The 20,229-nt window shown below is 35.0% G+C and overlaps 1 protein-coding gene across 1 annotated transcript in view; it reads left to right on the top strand.

Annotated features, from left to right (window-relative positions):
- The window catches only part of ELP4 (elongator acetyltransferase complex subunit 4), a 149,965-nt gene that overhangs the window by 41,299 nt on the left and 88,437 nt on the right, over positions 1–20,229 (top strand). The window contains exons 6-7 of the mRNA XM_037402681.1: positions 5,100–5,184; positions 10,507–10,695. Coding sequence (XP_037258578.1) covers positions 5,100–5,184; positions 10,507–10,695 — 274 coding nt within the window. The remainder of the gene's footprint in view (positions 1–5,099; positions 5,185–10,506; positions 10,696–20,229) is intronic.

The raw sequence follows: 20,229 nt of genomic DNA, 5'->3' as shown, positions 1-20,229 counted from the left end.
CCCAACATACACATTCCACATTGAGGTCATAAGCTATATATTCTGCCATGATGAGCTGGTAATTGTAAAAAAAGATTTTAGATGCTCAATATATATATATATACGTTTTATTGCACTTTTTTGATTAAATTATCATAGTACTGATATGAATAAGGCATTCCCTCATTATTGTCCTTTTTGGGTTTTCCTGATAGAGACCTGCTACTTTTGTATGTAATCAATGTTCCTCAAAGAATGTACTTAATCTCTAACTTGTTAGATGCACCTAGCATTCACCTTGTTGACTAGCCTTACTTTTCCTTTTCTTTTTCAAGTAGTGGGTGACTAGCTTTGGAGGTCTTAGGTTTCATTTTTCCTCCTTGACATTTGGAACTGTTTTCTTCCCCCACCCTTCTTTCGGAAGGGGTGGGCAACAAAACTATCCTTTGCACTCCTTTCCTTTCACCACTCAGGGATGTAACAGCAAAAATCAGATCATGCAGTTAAAGCAGAAAATATACAAGACAAGTAATGTACCACGTTTTCCTGTATAGCTAATACGCCTCTAACAGGAACAGTGAGTATAGGGAGCATATATTTTACAATTGTTGGAAAACCAGTGCTGCTTCTTTTAATAAGCAAGGTCCTTTGTCATAATGTTTTGTGTCATAAGAGCCATATATTTGTAAAAAGAACCAACTCATAGAATTGTTTAGGTTGGGAAGGACCTTTAAGATCATTAGGTCGAGCTGTTAACCTGGCACTGCCAAGTCCACCACTAAACCCTGTCCCTGTGTGCCACATCTACATGGCTTTTAAAAACCTCCAGGGATGGTGACCCAACCACTTCCCTGGGCAGCCTGTTCCAGTGCTTGACAACCTTTTGGTCAACAAATTTTTCCTAATATCCAATCTAAACCTCCCCTGATGCAACGTAGGGCCATTTCCTCTTGACCTATCACTTGTTACTTGGGAAAAGAGACCAACACCCAGTTTGCTACAGCCTTCGTTCAGGTAGTTGTAGAAAGTGTTAAGGTCTCTCCGCAGCCTCCTTTTCTCCAGACTAAATAACCCCAGTTCCCGCAGCTGCTCCTCATAAGGTTTGTTCTGTAGACCCCTCACCAAATCATCTTGGTGCTCCTAATTCTCTAGCGTCACATTAAGGAACATATTTTATTTAAACTGTTCTTCAGTGAGTGAACTGTCTCCATAATTGTAGCTAATGTCTATTGCAAGGTAATTAAAGTGCTTTCCTTGTGGGATCAGAGATATAAAGGCTTCATTTGGGCCAGAAACTCTTGGTCATTTTTAGAAATCATGTATGTCTATACACATGTCCCTCTTCCTATCCATACAAGCACTTGGCTTCTTTATGGACTTGCAAAGAAAGGAGATTCTTCGACTGATTAGGCAGAACTAAGTTATTGACTGGCCTTTTATTTTGCAATTAAAGATCAGATTTGGAGGTTATGTGCATGATTTGTTCACCTTTAAAGTTTGGATCAATCTTTCTTATCTTTCCTGTGTTTTTGTATGCATGGATGTGTATCTGCTTTTTGAGGGGGGGAGATGAGGAGTACTGTGTTTGCTCTTCTTCCTGTAGTTCTGGTACCTGATGGCTAAATTAGGTTACAGGGTCCCCTTTTGGATAACCACTCAAGACAGATAGAAGTCCATTGCCCCATGATAAGTATTAATTCAAAACAGATTGGGATATCTGTTCTAAAGGAAGCAGTAAATGGGACTAGCTGTTCGGTGCCAAAAGAAGGCATAAACCTTCTCCTTATCTCATTATTTTTTATGTTAGTGAAGGGCAGTTATGTCCTGGCCCTAATGCTAGGACCAGGTCAATGAGGTTGTGCAGTTGACAGCACTGTTTTCCTGTTGCTGTTGCTAGGATATTCTGGTGTCCTTTTCATTGCATTGCTAATGCTGGTACTTAACAGGAAGACAGAAATATCCTCTGTGATAACTCCGTGCATCACAGAAAAAGTTTACTTTTTACTCCTCTACTTCTATCCTTATTGTTCAGTTGCAATTACCAGAAGAGAAAGTTTGATAAACAAGGGAACTAGTTTTTCAATAATACTTGTAAGTTTTACCGCAAGTTTTACTTTTTTGGAAAAAGAACACGTTTATCTAGAGTCTAGATTTACTGATAAATTTAGAACAGGTTTGACTGTCTTCCCTAATGGGGTCTCCTTATACATAATAAGGCTATTTGTCATACCCTTGATAACTTAACCTTTTTTAACTGCTTAGAAACTATCAACAGAGAAGTCAGAGGCTCCATTGTAACCAGGATACCTTCTTGCCAGCTCCTGCTTTATCCATTACTAAATTGCTAAACAAAAAAAAAAAAAGAGTAAAGAAGGAATTGTTTAAACTCATTATCAGAATTAAATGGTGGTTAGTAACAAAGCCAAAAAAAAAAGACTTGAAATTAGAAAATAAGAAATACCTTATTTCCTTCCTTAAATATTATGACAAACATTGCCAGAAGGGTAATGCAACTTGGTTTTAGAAATACTGTTTCCACAATATTTATTTACACAGCATGGTTCAAATTCAAATAAACCATTAATACTTTAGCAAGAAGTAGAAGAGCAGCTATTTTTAGGTTTTAAAAAATCCATATGCATCACATTATTTGCTTTAATTCTTTCTTTGCTGCAAATCTTTTTCTGATGGATTAATTAGAGATCTCTTTTATTTGCTTGTTTTAATTTTGGGACTGTTTAATTCTGCTGATGCTTTAGGTATTTTATATTTTTTATCCCCTAACTTCTAAAAGCAAGTTAGTAATAAATCAGGAATTGAAGTGTGTTGTGATTGTAGTATATTCTCTGGCATCCCTGTAGATAGCATGGTGATACTCATAAGCAAAGTGGTAGATACACAAGCTTGAAAATGCTAGTGTGTGGTAACAAAGACCGCAGTCATCTTTTCTTATTGCACATACTGTGTTCCGGTGGCTGTGGCTATACGATAGTTGCAAACTCCTTCCTAATATTGGTGAGCAGCAGTTTCTATCTTTTGCAAAAGGACAAAGGGATATCCAAAAGGATACATGAATGCTTCTGGTTATTGTGAAGTGTTGCAAATTCTCTGCAGCTCTGGCAAAACTGGGGAGAAATTGCAGCACTGTGCAAGCAACAAGGGTGGTGTGTGTGTTGCAGTAATGTGACGACATGGAAAGAGAAGACATTTTGGTTAGCATGGAGGCTAAAGCCCTCTTCCCTTCCACCTGCCCTGTAAACTGCCACCTGCTAGACAGTATAGTTATAACATTTTACACAGCCATTCCTTTTGCAACTAAATGCTAGGAAAGTAATTGACTTCATAAGCAAAATTTACTCCTTCTTTTGTTTGAGATGCTTTTTTTTGTATAGCAAGGCAGACTTTACACATTATATGTCACGTTGCCAGTTGTTTTCAGCTGTGAATTTCATAGTATTAAATTATGAAGGTACATCAGTTTAACCAGTAGCCTTCTAGGGCACGAAATCTGACAACAAATAAATGGAGTTTAATTTGGAAGCTTTCCCTTTTATTCATATCTGAGAAAGGTCATCTCTTAATGTTTTCTGACATTGAGTATTGCAAAACTCAACTTTATTATGACTATATGACTTTTGATTGTAGATGTTTATAACTTAAATATATCATTGAGGGGATCGGGGTTGGGTTGATACTGTTTTCTTGAAAGAAATATAGAATTCTGAGTTAAACCAATGGTAGAAAAGACAGGTTTGTAACTCAAGTGCTGCTCAGAAACGTTGTTGTACGTGCAAATGTATGAAAGCAAATTTATTTGGGTTTATTTAGGCATTCATTACTAAAATACATTTGGATAATATTTCTGACTCTTACTGAAGTAATGGGAATAGCTTCATTCATGTCTGGACCAGGTGATCTTTCAAGGTCCCTTTCAACCAGGGCTGTTATTAGACCAGGCATATAAAATGAGTGGAGCAAGTAAGAATATTTTTAGAGGCAAATTTTTTGAAACAATCTGCCATATTTCTGAAGTACACAAAAAGATTTGAATCCACAATGCATGATGGTAATTAGTAAGACTGGAAGGAAATGCCAAAGCTAGAAAAGATAGAACGGCTTAAACTCGCAGCTGCAGTGAGGAACCTACATCAAGTCCAGACACACAAGGCAGTATGTTCTATGAGATTTAAGAGAACAGTGTATGTTCTTCAGAAGTGAACAACTGGCTTGCTTTTTTAAAGTAAAGATTAGGACTTTCCATCCTTTGTATGCGTTAGCCTGCAGACTGGAGAGCACGAGCATATCTGAAGAAATGCTTTGGACATGCAGGAACTGGATCTTCTAAGACTTCGACAAAACAATTTGCTGAACTTTCATTTGGTTTTAAGTCTGCTTAAACCCATTTTTAGCCACTGGTTTGCTGCTCTTTTTTATTTTTATTTTGTTGTATTTTCTAAATAATACATAAAATAGATTCTACCTCACAATTATGCTGTCTTGCAAATGAAGCAGTAATAACACCTCTATGGATACAAAATAGCGTAGCAGGATGTATCTTATGCTCTGGTGTGGTATCAGAAAAAATACTAAAAAACAAAATTAGCTATGTGAACTTTTTAATTGTGAAAATATTGTCTTTTTTTGTCTTTTGTTGGTTTTGATTATCATAGCAGTTGTATGTATGAAAATTTGCAGTAATAGAAAGTCAACTGTGTCCATCAGGGCATTGATTAGGTATACTTGGAATAACAATTGGGTAGATCTTTGTCAGTTATAGAAGATTAGTAGTGTGCTGGTTTCAACTTTAAGTTGATACGTTAAATCATTAATCTTCTAGATGTAAGTGAGCCTGACATAATTAAGTTATCTTAATCCCTGGAGATTTTAGCTTTCACTAAATGTCTGAGCACTGAACTAGTTGGCATTAAGCAATCACAACTGCTTATAATGTCAACTTTATTCAAAGATGCTTGGCTTTTTATTTCTACAACACCTTTTTTCTATATGACCCTTCCAAACTGAAAGCTGTGTCTACTTATATTTATTTTTAATACAGCTGTTAGAAACATATATAGGAGAGTATTAAAATGTGTTACTAAACTATTTCTTCTTACCAACAGTAATATGAACAGTGCTTACACAAGGCTGCTTCAGTCCATTCAGAGGATCATTTACCAGGAAGGGTTTGATGGCTCTGATGCCCAGGTACTGAAGTCCCTCATACTCTTCTGTAATCCTGTAACTAATGTTGTTTTCTGAATTTTCAAGGGTGGCACAAGGAGGTCTTGGAAAAAGTAACAAGGACCAAGATGTTTCTAATCATTGCTAAAGTGAACAAGCAAATAGTGGGGTTCATATTTTAATGTGCATTTGGAGTTTTTACCTGTTACAGATACACAGACTGTGCGAGAAAAAAACTGTAAGCCAGCATCAATAAAATGCATATTATGTGCAATTAGCTAATAAATGGATTGTCAAATATAATCTAATTAAGGAAAACACATTTTCCCTTATAGTATTTTTTTCCAAAGTTGCTCTAGCCATAATGTGTTCAAGACTTTTGTGACTGAACATTAAATCTTAAACTTCCAGATTTTTTCACCATTGGCTTAACCGGAGTGAATTTTTAATGAATCAAATGGTGTGCATCTTTATATAGTGAGCATTGAAACACAAGTAAAGAAATAAGAATGCTTTTTCAACTTACAAAGCAAAACAGCGTACAGGACTTCTGAAGATTTCTGTACTCTTCATAAATCATACTGTGGGTAATCAGAAACATTTTAAGCATAACAATATAGGCGGGAAGCCCTTTTCTAATTTGAACAGTGCCCTATGTATTATTCTTTGTCATATTCAGTAATATGCGAGTCCCTTGGAGTAGATGGAACTAAACTAATATATTATATATATGTATATGTTTAATTGATAGGTGGTTATCTTTATTGTTGTATGATGGAAATGTTACGGTGTTAGAAGTTAATTAGTATAGGTGCTGGAGAGCCTCAGAGAATATAATATGAGACTGTGTACTATTACCAGTTGAATATCTTAGAAATCATTTTTGCAGGGAAGATAATGTTGGAGTGTATATTTTTTGTGTCTAAGAGTATGTTTTAGCAATGTTACCTGCGCAGAACACTTGTGTGTAAATTTAGGTTATTTGTGTTTGGTGTTTAGTCTGCTGAGATTTATGGGAGAGCTTGCCTTCCCTTTGGTGGCAGTGCCAGTCTAGAGAAGTATATTGGTCCCTGACAGGCACCTCTCCCCACTTGCTGTGGTAGCCATGGCAACAGGCATGTCATCCTACGGTAAGGCACCGTGCACAGGGATGCTCCTCCCGCACGGTGACAGGTCCTGTGGAAGCCCGAGAGCTTGCTGGCTGCAAGGAGCAGCGCTGAGAGAAACAAACACCCTGCCAGCCTTCAGCCAGCAAACAACCTCCTACTGAAGAGATTAGGCTGGTGTTTCTTATTTTTCTTTGTATATTCCTGAATATTTTTTTACATGTAAAAGAAAATGAAGGTTGGTATTTTGGGGGGTTCCTTGCAAGCAGGGAAAAATTAAAGATATGGATAGTTATTTTCTGTACTTGTTCATTGTTTCAGAATGTCTTGGTAGTGTTAATAAAGCAAAACCAGAACTTCAACTCAGTATATGTTTGCTAAATGACATATATAAGTTTCTGAGGTGAAGCTTTAAAAGTTAGAAAAAGAGTCTTTTTTCAGGCCAGTTTATCCATCTAGAAATCCATTAGCACTTGTGTAGTTGTTTCTGTTTCAAGGGAGATAATGCATATGATTTCCTGGATTGGTTTCTGTTACTTTCTTTTAAGATTCCTCTTTTCCCCATGCATCATCCTTCTTTGTACACTCAAGTTACATACATTTAGAAGCAACATGTAATACACACTTCTTAAAAATTACGTCCAGAGTTGAATGTAGTTATGGCCCAGAACATGCCTTGTAACCTTTTATCATCCAAATCTCTGATAAATTAACCTCTCTGCTACTCCATATCCCCTTCTATTTACTAAGCCTTCAAGAGTACTTTTTTAGAAGCCAGATGTGAAGACTGTAGAGTAAGGACCAGCTTGTATTCTTCTGGACCTGTGTCCTTTCCTGTATATAATAATAATACAAGCTTCTGAGAAGTATGTGCATGTATGCTCATCTCTCCCAAATAATGCTTTCCATTTTGGGTAGGTCCTATTGGCAGTGGCTTTCATGAGGTTCAGAGAAAACTGCAAGGACCAAAATGTAGCAGGGAGGTACTGAACTTTCAAGAGATTTACTTACTGACTTTAAGTAGATCAGTTAGTCACTGTCTGTGGATGACAGAAGTTGATGCCACTAATTCTGAATTCTGTGTACTGTGAAGTATAATCCTTCCAAAATCTCTAGACTGTTGAGGTCTAGAAATGTGTTCCTTGTTTAATCTGGATTCAAAGGAAAAGTTTAACTTGACTGTTAAAACTTTCAGATATTTTTGGCTACTTTCACATTAGTATCCCAATGATACTTAGACTTACTACTCCTTTTTACGAGTATTTGATGAGGGGTCTGGAGAAAAATGATCAGAATGTGACTCACCCCAGCTGACAGAGGTTTAACACAGTTAGCAAAATTAGTGAAAACTACTTTTAGAGGTTTAGTAGACCTCTGAAAAATTGGTCAGGCATCTCTAGGACCTAGTATGATTAGTTAACATTAGTTTGATGGGACCGTTTGCTGTTGGCCCACATAGATTGATACTTGACTGTCCTGCATGACTTTGTGCGCCTTAGGACAATAATTCTGGTTTGAGGTATTAGGCTACCAAAAAGTGTGGTTGAAGTTAATCAAAGCATTACCTGTTTGTTCACACTGACCAGAACACCTTTGCCAAGATCTGTTTGCAAATGCAAGGTCTGAATGATCTATAACCTAGAAATACGAGTGTGTTTTACATCTTTCAGAAACCTCAGAGTAACTCTTTGCTGCTGATCATTGAGCATGAGCCCTTTATAATTTGAGCATGGTTTAAGTTGTACAGAACAGCACTTTTTTGTTTCAGAATATTATGGGTTTTTCATGTTTGGCAACAGAACTTTCATAGGCAACTATATTTCCTTAACATTTCTTTGGTATACTTTGGAGTTCAAGTTGGGTGACTTTATTACCCTGGAAGTTGGGAAGGATTGTTTTTTTGTTGGATTTTTTAATTCTTCATAATCAGAATTCTTGCTGCCAAAGCAAACATTGTTACAAAAATTATATGCAAAAGGTAAAAAAAAAAAACTAACTTCCAAACTAATGAAAGTATAAAAGATGTAGTGGTATATAAAAATTTTTTATCCTACTCTTTACTGCAGGCTTATTACAGAATATTAGACTTAACACTTTCTATATATTTCAGTCATGGAATAAGCCATTTGTCAGGGCCTTGTGGGCCTGACCGAATTATACTGGTAGAAATTCTGTTACTGGCCAGCCAAAATAAATACATCTGATATCCTCTGGTGTTTGAACAGCTTTATCTTTTACAATTCTTATGATTTAATATTGTGAAACAAGCATTTGTCATCCTTTATTCAATAAGAGAACTGATACCCTGATACAGTTTTTTCTCTGTTTGTTCTTGTGGATGTTTTTCATAAGAAAATGTATTTTTTTTTCTCATTAGAAAAGTTTCTGTAAGTTTTATGTATGTTGCTTTGAAATTTTGAAATACCAGAACACTTTCTCTGCATGGTCATATCCATTATATCTTGATAAAGTAGTTTTCTTAAATGCCTGATTTAGTACTAATACTTAAACACACATCACGAAATGCATGAATCTGCCCTGTTTAGAAGTCACTAAAGAATATTAGACTAGCTAATATTTTTCCTATTCTTTAAAATTTAGAACATCCAAACCTAACAAATATACAGAGAAGTCAGGTTGTGTCGTATTACCCTGTACTATTATCCAGATCTTCATACTGTAGTGTAAAAAGTTAACTTTACATAAGTAAAGCCTAAAAGCCTGCAAAGCTGGAGACTAAAGAATCTGCCAGAGTTAAAACATACCACTTTCACAAAGATTGTAAGCGAATTGGCAGGTCATCTCACTGTGTAACCCACAGGGGTTGGATAAATGCAGAGCCATGTGGTACCAACTGTGTATCACAACTTGGGCTCTGTCTACCCAATATGGAGAAAGAAGTATTTATAAAAGTAGCCTCTTGTCTTGGCAAAACCTTTCATCTGGATTTCCAGAGCAGCTGCGCAGTGTTTTGTGCTTGAGAGTTACTGTTCATTCCAGCTGGTAGAGATGAGTATCTACAGTTTATCAAAGCATTTTACTGTAATGAAAAGTACCTGGAAACTTTTGTCTAGCTAAACTAGTATGTAGAGATATATATATATAAAGCTGACCTTTAAGTATGAACCCTAAACTCTAGAAATGTATCTTTGATCACCTTGTACAGGAAGTCTTTCAACAAGGGTGCTTATTGTCTCTCTCTCAGCTGATAGTAAATATACCTAAAATACTTCTTAAAGATCACCAGGAAGGGTCAATCAAATAAGCAGAAATGAGATCTGTCATCATGAGAGATGACATTTTACTTTGCGTAAACAAATTACCACTCTGGCTTCAGAATCTGCCCCTTCAGAAAAGGAGCTTTATCAGCCACTGCCACGGCTGGATGCTCTTCTGCCAGCATTCTGCAGGGCAGCAAACACTTTAGCTAGGTAACACACAAGGCTGTTTAGGATTTTACATGTCAAAACAGCTTAGATTCTAGTGCCCGGTAGCTAACTAAAGCAGATCTAGAAACACTCATGTCAAGGACTTTCAGAAAGATGTAGTCCTTAAGAGACAATCTGCTGATGCCTCCATCAGAGACTGTTTCTCCATACCTGTGGGTAAACCTTCTTTCGTTAGTTGGAAGGAGTTGACAGGAATGTAGATGATACTTACAGACTTCTAAAACAGTGAAAGGGCCATGCATTGGTAGGCCACAAATGACCTTGTTCATTTAGAAGTAGCAGAAAAAGTGAAGCTGAAGCAAACAGAATAGTCAGGTTATGAAAGTAACACAGCAGAAAGTTGAAAACAGAGGCAAAAGTTGTATTTGATTACACTCAGCCCCTTCCAGCAGACCAGTTTAAAGCTGAGAGAAAAGATCTATTTTTTTTGCATGGTTTTCAAGGCAGTGATGGAGAAAAGAAAGGACATGAAAAATCATAGTATTACTGCCTTTTGTGTCAGAATATACATACATTTAGCGGGTTGCAAAATGCAGATTAGTAGTTTTCAGTATTTCCATGCTGTCTCTTACATTGTGCTTGTTTATCTGACATAGCATGATACCCAGTCAGTGAAAAAAATGTCATTCCATTTGTAATTTTTATAAGATCATCTGAGATTAAGCTATGATTACATAAAATATGTAATTATTATGGACATGAATTCTATAAATTGTAGTTTTAAAATACGTTGCATGCCATTTTCCTCTTAAAGTTTAAAAAATAACAAGTGGTGCTTTTCTTTTCAATAGAAAAAACAAAAGAATATTTTGCGGATAGGAATTCAGAGTCTGGGTTCCATGTTGTGGGGTGATGACATCTGTAGCAGTGATACTCCTGAAGATATTCATAGCCTTACAAAATTTCTGTATGTTCTCCGTGGCCTCCTCAGAAAATCTTTGTCAGCCTGCATCATCACAGTGCCTGCTCACCTTATCCAGGTAGGAATGCTGTCTTTGCTACATTTCATAGCTGACACATCAGTTAGCAAAAATTTAAAATTCATGGTAAGAAAATACATGCAAATCTGGACATTTTGAAAACTTTTTGTTCAAACAGCAAAGTTAAACATAACTTCACTGTAGTGTTTCTGTACTTGTGTGGGACAATCATGCTGCAAAATCTACAAAGACCTAAGTGTAAAACCATCTTAAGACAATTATGCTTTATGTGGGTCTTAGTCTTTTTTGAAAAACTAACAAAATTTCAGAAACTATTAAAAAAACAGAATCGTGCTAGTAATCTCTTCTTAATTTATTTCTTTTACAACATCCCTACATACTTTTCCACTGCCTTCAGAACACTGTTTAGAGTTTTGATTCCAGAAATTTCAGTCCACTGTCTTAATCTGTCATGCTCATTATGATGATGTGTGATGTTATGATGATGTGTGCCAGGAACTGCAAGATACTGGTTTACTCTTTAATTCAAATATCCCCTTGTATTGGAACCAGGAGCAACCCAGTTATGGTATCAGAGTAATTTTCCCAACTGCAAAATCAGAAGCTGCTAACAGCACTGAGGGTATATGGAGACTTAAATGTGTCTTCTGGAAATAAACTTTTTTAGCAAAAGGAAAAATGCAGATAGTCTTTTTTTTCTGCAAGTGGTAATGTAACTTACAAAAGCAAAATTATAATTCACAATGAACAGAGAACCTATAATTTTAGATATTCATTTGATTTGATTATAGTAAAAAAGTACTGGATAAAACCTCATATTATGCAAAATGTTTTCATAGAAGATGAGTTTATCGTTAGATTAAATCCTGTTTTAGGTAAGTACATGACTCTCACTTGAGTATTGCATTTTGTAAAGGTGTTTGAATACCTGCAAATGTTTTTTATCTAGATACCCTGATGCACTTTCTGCTTCAAAAATAAAGAAACGAAACAATTTTCTATTTTTACCATTGCAGTCAAAAGTGTATGAATATTCCTCTTGCAGTACAAGCCTCCATCTCCTTACTTTGCTGTTTTTAAATATTAGAGGGCAGTTTGCCTTCAAAAAGATTGACATTAGAATTTAATGCAATGAATAGAATTTGTGAATGTAAAATAAGCATCCTTCTTTTTACGCGTTGGAATTACCTGTCCATAATTGGGACATACAATTGGTTTCATTGTAGTCTTTTTTTATATATATATTATGTCAGTAAAAGGTATGATCAGATTTTAGAGAAGTCCAGAAACATCTCTGAGAAACAAACTGAAGGGCAAAGTTTTTTGTTTGTTGTAAACTTAGTTGATTTGGGGTTTATGCTTATAAATTCCATATAAATCAATTCCCATGGAGTTAGGATTGAAATTATATCTCATTTTTTAAATAACTGATTTTTAGATTTTAACCGAATTGTTTTACAGTAAGTGCTAGAGTATTTTGAGTTAAACAGAAAGAGATATTATTTCCAGAATCTTTGCTTAGTAGCCTTAAACAAATGAGAGCGTTAATTATTTTTTTTGAAATTGTTAAATTTCATGTATCCTTCTTTAAGCACTAAACTATGGGGAAAACTGTCATTAGGAGGAGCAAAGCTGCTGAGGGTTCCTTATACCCCACATTACTCAGTTCCCAGAGCCCTGCTGTGTAGTTGTTCCACTCTCCAAGAAGCCTGTTAAAGAGCCCCTGAGAGCATGTGTACAGCCCTCCATGTTAATAGTTAATTGGTGAGGATGGCAAGATGAGAGGACAGCCGAACATGTGGTCTCTCAGGCTCAAGCCGTAGGCAGACCTTTAGTTATAATAACAGCAGCTGCTCACATTCTCACAACCCAGCTACTCACCATTCTGTTGCTGAGGTTCCTTGCTGGATTAAAAAAGTGAAGAAAATATCTTTTCTTTCTGAAAGAATAAGAGAAGGGGATTTTTTTTTTCCAAGTGCATTTCTCTATATATATTTAATTTGATCAGAGTAAGTTCTAGCATATGCTTTCTCTGTTGAATCTTAGTCAATACACTGAAGGCACAGAAAATGCACACTTTTTTCTGAAGATGTGCTAAATTCCACATTTGTTCCCTGAACTACTATTTCTGTATTTTCTGTTAACTTTTGCCTCCCAACTGTATTAAGCAGTCTACACGTAAATTCTTCACATGAATAATTTCCATGAAGGTAAATGTGAGTTCAAAATCACATTTTAATCAAGTTTTTTCCTGCATTACATATGCAGAAAAATGGTTTCTTTTTTACCTGCTTTCTCTTGAGAAACTAGATTTTTAGTAGTGACTCATACCGCATCTTGCCTTTGTCAGCCCCCAGTACTAGTTACTCCAGTGAAGAAATAAAACGTACAGTTGGTAGTACTGATTTTCAATAAGGACAAAGTCTTTCCAACCCAGACTAGTTATATTTTTATATGTAGTGTATGAATAATGCATATATATATATGTGGAATATATATATTATATATATATATATAGTTTGGGATTTTTTTCTTTAATATATTTTGCCAAATACCTCACAAGTGACTGGGAGTTCCACAAATTAAATCTACCTGGTTTATTTCTTTTTCAGAAAGTTTGATTTTGCCTTTACTTTTCATAAATTATATCTTTGTTCTTGGCTGATGAGACAATAAGATGAGGCTGCCTATTTTATCTTTTCTGTATTCTGATTGTTTTGTATTTTTTCTCATGCTGCCTCATTTATGTTTTTAAACAGTCACTTTTCTTTTAATCATATTTTACTTTATTACAGTAACATAACACAGTCATGCTATGATTGTTCACGTTTCCTACATTCTAATGTCTGCTTTGTCTCTTTGATGACTACTGAACATTAGACAGTGATTTTTTTTCTTGATGCTTTTCCCTCTGTGGTACACATCCACCAATGTGGCTCTTTCATTATTCTAGCTATTCATTGTCTTGGATTTGATAACTTTGAATTGCATCTATCCAAAGATGATGCTCATTCACCCAGTTTGATGGGACACTGAATGTCTTCACAGTCTTCTGTGAGGCTATATTGTGATAAAAGACACAAATTTACAGAAAATCTGGTTGTCTACAGGGTTTTTTCAGAGTAATTTGAAGAAATTGTAGTCCACTAAAGAACACATTCCTTGTGTTTTATTGATGAAAATTCTAGTGCAAACAGTGCATGAAGGAAAAATAAAAATCTCTTTTTTCAACCACAAAAATAGGACATTATTCTGGAACAGGATTTCAAGAAAATGACACTAAAAACTTATCCAATTATGAATTTTATTCAGGTGATGTGTGACAAGTTTTACTTGATTGATATTTTCTACTGATTGAGCATACTCTTATACTGTCAGGTAATAAATATTGAGATACTTACAAGTATGATTAAAATAGTTGATGGAAGGTTATTTTTCAGGTCTTTCTACCAAGATGGATTGTGCCTATGAAATCAGATGGTGCATTTGAAAAGGGAAAATTACTCCCATTTTAAAAATCTAGCATTGATCAAGGAGGGCAGACTGAAGGGGGATTTCATTTCTTTTTACGCTTTCCAAAATTAAGGAATATTATTTCCTTATGTCGAAAACAAAAGTCCAAAAACAAATAAGGACTCTTTTTCTGTATGTTGATAATCCATGCATTTTGATACCTAATTTAAAAAAAAAAAAAAAATCTTGTGCTACAGGAGTGTGACTTAAAGAACTTTCATGTCACACTGATTTATACTTCCAAAAGCTCTAAATTATAATTTAAAATATTTTCCTATTGTATTTTTTCTTTTTCTTTAATTACTAGAAATCATTGGTAAATCCAAAAACATCTTTACCCCAAAATACTAAATAATGTTTGTAATTCTGTCCCTGTTCCTCCCAATTTTGTATCACTTAAGTAATACTTTATTGAGTAGATTATTATTTTCACTAGGAGAAAGTGTAACACTTGTGTTAAAACCATTGTTTATTTTGAACTTGAAGCCCTATTACTGGTGAGGACTAACAACCATATTAGTCAGTGTGTACCAAGGGAAATTAATTGACTAATGAAAAGTCAGTATGAATAAGTCTTGTTTTGTTACAGAACCTGTCCTCAGAGTCTGAAGTTCTGTTTAGCAAGGTATTTTCATTATTTCATCCAGTACGTTAAAAAATTAATTTCCTACAATATTAATGTTTTGATGCTTTGAATTCACTGAAGTGCATAAGTTACTGTATGTTTCAGTGTAGAAAAATTCAGAAACAAACCTTTTCACATCCATAGCCTTTTGTGTTCACACTGAGTAATTTAGCAGCTAAACTCGAAGTCAAGCAATAGAATGCCTTAGAATCCATTGCTAATATAGGATTATAAGATGTGAACTCCTATAGCTTGTGAATTTCTCACAGTTTGAAATCTTTATTCCTATGACAAGAGCTAAGAGTGATTGCCTGCCTTAGAACTCTTAACTTCTGAGAGTTCACAATTGTAAAATGCTGAATATCCTTCAAATGTATTTGATGAGGTAGCCACTGCACACAAATTTATATTGAGGTAAAATGTCATGTAGTTTCTGTATCATAGTTAAGCAAGCTTTTGAAATTCTCTGTAAAATAGGAGCTACAAATATGAAATGGTCTTCATGTTTTTCTGTATTGATGGTTTTTTACTTGCCTTTTAATGTTGTATGTTGCTTTTTGTTGTATGTGAGAAATACACCTTAACAACCATACAAAGAAATATTGAGAGTCATGAGTTTATGACAGGAATTCTTGGCTTATCCACATAGTTTTCAGATACGAATACTCTGGTTTGGATATTCTAGACATTCATAAAGTCATTTTAAAAATTATGACCGAGTAGAAAGGTCACAGAAGTATACAATTTAAAATTTAAATTGTGGGGTAGTATTTTTTTTCCAATTTCTATTAGTGTTGTTGATAGTGTTTGCTAATCGAGTTGCAGAAGAAATAGAAAAAAAATTGTTGTTTCATAAAATAAGTTTATGGCTGCCAACAGGCTGTATTCCAGCTCTGCCACTTCTGATTTGGTAACAATGCCCCATTTCAAAAACAAATGCAATATACATCTGAAGCATATTTTTGTACCCACGTGTTAATTGAGTTAGCTGTATTATGATTAACAGTCACATTGTATGTTAAAATTGCATGCTTAGGAAAGCCTTCTCATTTTAATAATTTTTACTTTTTAGAAGGACATTCTATATATACAACCTTATCACCGTCTCATCAACACACTATCTTTTAATCAAAAAAATCACTTTTCTAAAACTAATACATTAAACTTTACAAGTTAATAAGTATGTGCAACATCACAATTTTATTTTACATTTTATGTATATAATCTGAAAATACGCCTAGGAAAACTTTAAAGAATTAGGTAAGATGTAGAACTAAATCTTTCAACTGCAATATTAGACCTAAACAGTTAAATATCCCATCACAGTATGGAGATAGTCATCTGTTCAAGCATATGGAATCTTTTGGCTACTGGACTAAGTAGTTAATATAATGCCCAGTGTCCAGACATGGACACAACTGTTATGGAAGCAGAAGGGAAGAGGCTCATGTATTGAGCCCATTTGGACACTGATAAGTAAAGATTAGAAGAGTGACTTTAAATAATGCAGGACAAAGTAGTTATCTGCTTTAAGCCAGTAATTCTGTTATAAAACGGAAGGTGGTATTGTTTTTCTGAAGCAATACCATTTTTTTCAGATAAGTACAAGTAGTTGAAAAAAATGCCCTGTGAATCTAGCATTAAATATGGGGTTTATCTGTTGTCTGTTGTATTTCAGAGCAAAGAACAATAATTTTGTGTAAAATTATTTTATATTTAAATTATTGCATATGTATTTCCCATCTTAAATGAATTTCATGTAGCTGAATATTGAATTTCTGTGCAGTGTTAGCTTAGAAACATTTTTATATGAACTTTTGGTGTTGTTTAAAAACCTTGAAATTTCAGAATGTAATTTTACATCTTTTTGTTTAGACCTGCTCTATTAATTACAATATAATCATAATAAAAAGGAATACTGCATCTTTAATGATGTTTTTGTGCCTGTGTAGTTAAGCTTTAATGCTAGGGAAAAAAAAGAAGATTAAATTAGCCTTGTAACCTCTTTCTCTTCCAGGCTGATGATGGAAAATAAAAGCTCTTAGCCACAGAATGTAACACTTAGAATTAATATTTAATTAGACCAGTAAATTGTACACCGTGGCTGAAAGCTTCCAAAGAGTTGTTAGTGCCACAATTGACCTACAAGTTTAATAATAACTCACTTCTAGGAGCAAGTGCCAGTTCAGCATAGTGGAGCCACTGTAAGAAAGTCCTGTGAGATTAAAATCAGCAAACCAAATGGCAGGCGAGGATTCCTGGGATGGAGCCTTCTGGAAAGCTGGGAGCTGGAGTAGCTTTTCAGCCAGGATTCAGATGAGAACAGTGGGCAAAAAAAGCTGATCCCTCCTGTTCTGGGAGTTTCTGGTTGTAGGCCAAAATCCTAGAACAGATTTTTTCTAAATGTTCTTACTGCAGCTATTAATTTATATCACAAATCAAGTAATGAATGACTTATCTTCGTCTTTTAATTAAGTTTTAATGCAAACATTATCGCTGAATTCTCTGGTCATGAATTTTACTCATGGAAGAATGGCACTTTTTTGGTATGACGTGTAATTTAGTATGTTTGTACTGCAAAATGTTTCATTTTATAGTATCTTACTGCTACATAAAAGGGTTCTTGTTACAGTATGATGAGCAATTTATCGTAATATTACAAAATATTTAAATTAAACATGAAATGTGTAAACTTTGTAAAATAGAATATTTTCAAGGTTAAAAAGCTTAATCTTGCCTTTCATTTTATGAACAATTAAAATATAAAGCCAGTAACTCTACCATTAGATATCCATCTGAGCCTTAATTCTGTGGCAAATTATTCTAGTGAAATAGGGCACCATAAGTTCAAAAATGTGCAAACACACAGCAACAGACTGAGGAAGGAACATACTGCATTATTTATTGGCTAGATCCTAAATAATTAAAGAAATGCCTACTCATTAGTTAAAAATTAAAGCAGGTGAGAACCTTGCCAGCAGAGGGAGCAGTCATGTCTTTCCTTAGGTTCCCATCGTTTCCAGCCTACCCATCATTTCCACCCTACCTCTTCTTATTGCCCAGCCAGTTTCCCATCTGGACCCAGCTTTGCCAGCCTGCTCCTGATGACAGCCTATAATTTTGTACTGAATAAGGAATTAGTTTTTTAAATGATTTTATATTTCATAATCTTGCCACTTGATTACCAACGCCGGTTAGATGTTCCTTTTGATATTTGCGTACTATTAATTGAAAAAATAGTGGAGGATCTTTTTGGTCACCTGTGAATAAAATGCAATTTGCCGTTTAAAGAATGAAAGTTGCAGCAATAGTTAGCCTTTCTGAATTGGTACACAAACTGCAATGACATTTTTTTCAGGCAAAATGGCAACAAAAGAAACTCCTAAACATTTTTCTTATAATGAATAATCCCCAATGGAGTCATAGGATTTTAGTTAAGCCAGTAGGTCTCAAATACATAAATTTCAGCAGTTTTGTTATGTCTCTTTTGTAATATGACTCATTCTTTCAGTCTATTTTGCATCTGTATTTTATAAGACACTGTGACCAACTTCTAGCATTAATATTACATGTGTTTAATTCTTAAACCAAATCTGTTCAAATCGTCATTTTATTTTTGTGATACTTAAAGACAAATAATAACATAGAATTTTCCAGATACATTCTTTTATAACAATGAGACAATCTCATTAATAAGGACCACGTAGTGTTCAGGGGAGATGCTGGGCTCATCTCAGCCCAGATCTTGTACTAGTTTCTTCCCAGCTCCTCACTCTTCACTGGAGAAGGACCTGATCAGACTTATTTCATCTACCTACTGCAGCAGGACTCATGCAAGAGCCCCACACCCCAGAACCATTCATAGTCACGTGTCCTTTCAGCTACTGAATGCTAAAGAAATAGTCAGAAAAGAAAAGCACTGAACAGGGATTCAGCTCAGAAAGTGTCACCCTTTTAATACCCTGTACATCTGTCACCTCTTTCAGCCAGATAATAACAGGATTTGCAGCACCCAGCTTTCTTTGACTCCCACACCATCTTCATGATATCACCAGATATTTTCCTGGTACCCCAAAGCCATAGATGCAGCCTCCTAAACTAAGCCTTAAGCAAAGGGGGTAGACAGGGCTTCAACGAAAGGCCGACTTCGGTTCCCAGCTCACTGTTGACTGGCTTGTGACTTTGGACAACTCACATGACATCTTTGTGCTTGTTACGTGACTTGTAAATGAGGAATGCAACACTTGCCTGTCTTTTGTAAAGCACTTCGAGATCAATAGATGGAAAGTTTGATTTAAACTTTCTTTAGTTTTTGTTCTCACTCTCGTTTTTGTAGGCCACAGCAGCAACTGTTATTGACTTGCTTGTTTTATCTGTATTGAGTCATCACTTATTTCACTGTTGGCCTTTAGGTCTTCCCTCCAATGGCGAAGCAGACATGCTTTTTATTTTGTAGGATGTCAAGGTTTGCTGACATTGGATTCTTTTATAGTTTAAGTAATAGACAAGTCCAGGTAATCCATCTTCAGTGAAGATCCAAAGATATTTATTTTTTTTAGTGTGTGATATTTAGTTTTTATTTTCTGGCTGATGATTTTTCCTGAAAATTTATCCAGAATTTTTTAATTGAATACTGTGTCATCTGCCTTCATCTGATATATTTGATAATAACATTGCAGAGTTCCTATAGCAGTGACAGTGTTTTAGGTGTAAGATAAGGAAACCATGGCTCAAATGATGTTTTGAGCTTTTAAGAAACAAAAATACTAGTTTCACAGTTAAAAGACTCTGGAGTTTATGTAGACTATCAGGACAAACATTATTAAAAGCAACTTTAAAAGAACAACCAAAATCTGGAGTTAATATATTGTGTAACATATTGGCCAACAGATGCTTTGTTACTCCCTTCCCATTTTTACGGGTGCGTTGCATCTAATTTATCTGCTCATGTCTTCACTACGTGTCCATTCTTTGCTTCTGTAACTTGTATAAAAATATTGAGATACTATTAATTTCTTGAAATTAGCTAACATGTGTATATAACCAGAATCAATGCTTGGAATTTCAGCCATATCAATGGATATTTATACTTAAGTTTTATTACAGTCAGTAAGGTTCTTCGAAGGTAAAAGATGTTCAATCAGTCAGAATCCATAAATGTGGGTATCTCATCACTGAAGGGATTGTGACTTGTAGAAAATCCTTGAAGTATATTTCTAGGACGTTTTAGCCAGCAAAGACATCACGCTTCTATTCAGTTTTCTTGTGATATTGGTGCAGATTTCTACGTACCAATCATTGTTAATGTAGTGTGGCTCATCTTAAATTCCACTGGTCTGAGTGTACATTCATTTTAGCCTAAATTCAAAGTTCAATTAGTAGATTTGGTGTGTGCAAGCACTGAGAACAGAGCTAGTCAACATGGAGTCAGACTA

The sequence above is a fragment of the Falco rusticolus genome, chromosome 10, assembly GCF_015220075.1.
Source record: "Falco rusticolus isolate bFalRus1 chromosome 10, bFalRus1.pri, whole genome shotgun sequence".
NCBI classification, from domain to species: Eukaryota; Metazoa; Chordata; class Aves; order Falconiformes; family Falconidae; genus Falco; species Falco rusticolus.
Note: the sequence above shows the minus strand (reverse complement) of the source record. Positions and strands in the feature narration are given on the sequence as shown.